The 2230-nt window shown below is 46.5% G+C and overlaps 1 protein-coding gene across 1 annotated transcript; it reads left to right on the top strand.

The window, feature by feature from the left end:
* Window positions 1-660: 660 nt before the first annotated feature.
* Window positions 661-2157, top strand: Pmar_PMAR009041 (cell cycle regulator with zinc finger protein domain, putative; the record flags this gene model as incomplete). Its single annotated transcript, XM_002785232.1, has 7 exons — window positions 661-717; window positions 1119-1204; window positions 1258-1351; window positions 1398-1455; window positions 1505-1597; window positions 1655-1772; window positions 1817-2157. Coding segments are annotated over 7 exons (847 nt in total), but the record flags the coding sequence as incomplete, so codon positions are not given.
* Between the last annotated feature and the right edge of the window lie 73 nt (window positions 2158-2230).

The raw sequence follows: 2230 nt of genomic DNA, 5'->3' as shown, positions 1-2230 counted from the left end.
GCAGCACCATCGAAAGCGTCCAACATCTGCGACCAGAAGTAGCAGAAAACGAACGCATCCAGTTACTGAGTGAGAACGACAATGAACCAAAGCTCAATCTCAGCAGACAGGAGATATTACTCGAATGCCACATAGAAGCTGATGAGCATTAGGGCCACTCTAGTGTAGCCGATAAGGTTCGGAACGAAGAGATAAACAGAAACCATATTCGGAAAGGAATACTGCGGTGATAGTAATGAACTGCAGAAGGAGCCAGCATGAGAAATGATCGTAGTTCGTTGGAGTAGTGCCGCATGGCAGAATGATGTCCTTAGCATGCTATGACGTATTAGAGCCATTGAGGAGCCAGACGAAATTCCACAAGGGCTGCGCTGTGGTAGTGCAGAAGTTGTGCTAGCTTCCATAAGAGAGGTATGTTACTCCATCATATTATTATCTACGATCATTTGTCGCTAGGCCTAAAACGAATATCGAAAGTGTTCAACCGAAGATCTAAGCAGCTGTATGTTCGCGAATGACATTATAGAGAGCTAAGCGGTTGACACTCGGGAGGTCCCGGGTTCGATCCCTGCTCATGGAACAGTTTTCTGTCATTCATTCGAGAGACTCGAATCGAGGTATCGTGAAATCATATCCTTTCAGTGTTTCTGTATCACCAATATGAACTTTTTCGTCGCCATTGGTATATACTTGGCGGTCGTAGGCTTCGGAATGGCGGTAATAACGGAGGAGGACTGGTCAAACTAGGCAGTGATGTGGTGACACGTGACGATCAACAGTGTAACCACTCATTAAACCGATTTCGAAACTCAGAATCGCTTCTCACACGTATAATACGATGTTAGAATCGATTTTGAATTCCTGAATTGATTCAATGAACATGGTGTGAGCCTATAGACTTGCCAATTGTCACCACACAGACTTGCATGAATCGTCTGGGAGATGGTATTGAGTCAGGGTCGGCGCATGCTTGACGTTTTCGAACACTGTGTGAGGGACTTCAGTGTTGATAGCATAACTTTAGTGACTCACAAGTGGAAACTCAACTGTACACGTTTGACAGGGTAGATCATACGACTCACGCCGGTAAAGACAACGATGTAGGTTGTCGTTTATAGGTGTTCTTGCTCGGTAAATCAGATGGCAACAGCGTCTTCGACAAAGTGTATCAAGCTGCCACTGAATATGTACCCAATGCACTCAAGTAGTGTGACTTCCCATTAGCCTTTCGTCGGTTCTTCAGCCGATCTTCTCTAGGTTTATTCTGCGCATTCTTTGCTGCGGGTCTGAACGCGGCGGTGTCGCCCTCGATTCGGCTTGGAACTACACTTGCAATGAGGCCAACCCTATAGTAAACTTCCCTACTCTCCACACTGCTAGGGACCGCGCTCTATCAGGTCCAGATAGTTTACCTCGCCCTAGTAGTAGGAGGTTACTTCTTGTACGTTATATTTGGTGAGCATTTCGTTACATCCCAACGGTCGATCATTACGGCATTTATCAGGATATCCATTGCTCCCTAACCTCTATCTTGGAGGCTACCACAAATACGTCGGCTTTCTCGTTTTTGTTCTTTGCGTCTACACCTTCGCTGGAGGTGAGACATGGGGTAGTTGAGATGATCTGTTCGATTGTCCTGCCTGGTTGCCTTCAGCGTCTATAGCAGACCCAGGAGTCATCACTAAACGCAATGTCAATGCAATATCGCGGATATACCCTATGGACGACATACTATTCCACGAGAAGGAGTGTTCGACATGCAAGCAGCCTAAGTAAGTCGCCTCAGATTTGAGACAGCATCATGTAATATTCTCAGGCCGGCTCGTAGCAAACACTGTTCCCTTTGCAACTCTTGTGTGGCTAGATTCGATCATCACTGTGTATGGATAAACAACTGTGTTGGTGTCAATAACGTGCATTGGTTCGTCGCCTTCCTATTAGCAAACACCGCCCTATGTGTATACGGTGCTGTGGTCGGCGTGATTAGTCTCGTAGCCGTCGTCCAAGAGCGTGACCTGTGGAACGCTCGATTCATCAACCCCAGTACGGGGGAACAATTCAACGCCAGCAAGCGGATAATTCTTCAGTGGCTGCTTACACACGAGTACATAATGATTGCTATGATCACTCTGTGTACTATTATGTCTATTGTGTTGGTTGGTTTTACTTCCTGGCATTTGTATCTTGCGGCTTCAAACGTTACTACCAACGAGTCAGCTAAGTGGCGCGG

This window comes from Perkinsus marinus (genome assembly GCF_000006405.1).
Source record: "Perkinsus marinus ATCC 50983 genomic scaffold scf_1104296933130, whole genome shotgun sequence".
NCBI lineage: Eukaryota > Perkinsozoa > Perkinsida > Perkinsidae > Perkinsus > Perkinsus marinus.
The sequence above is the reverse complement of the archived record's forward strand: the minus strand, read 5'-3'. Positions and strand labels throughout refer to the sequence as shown.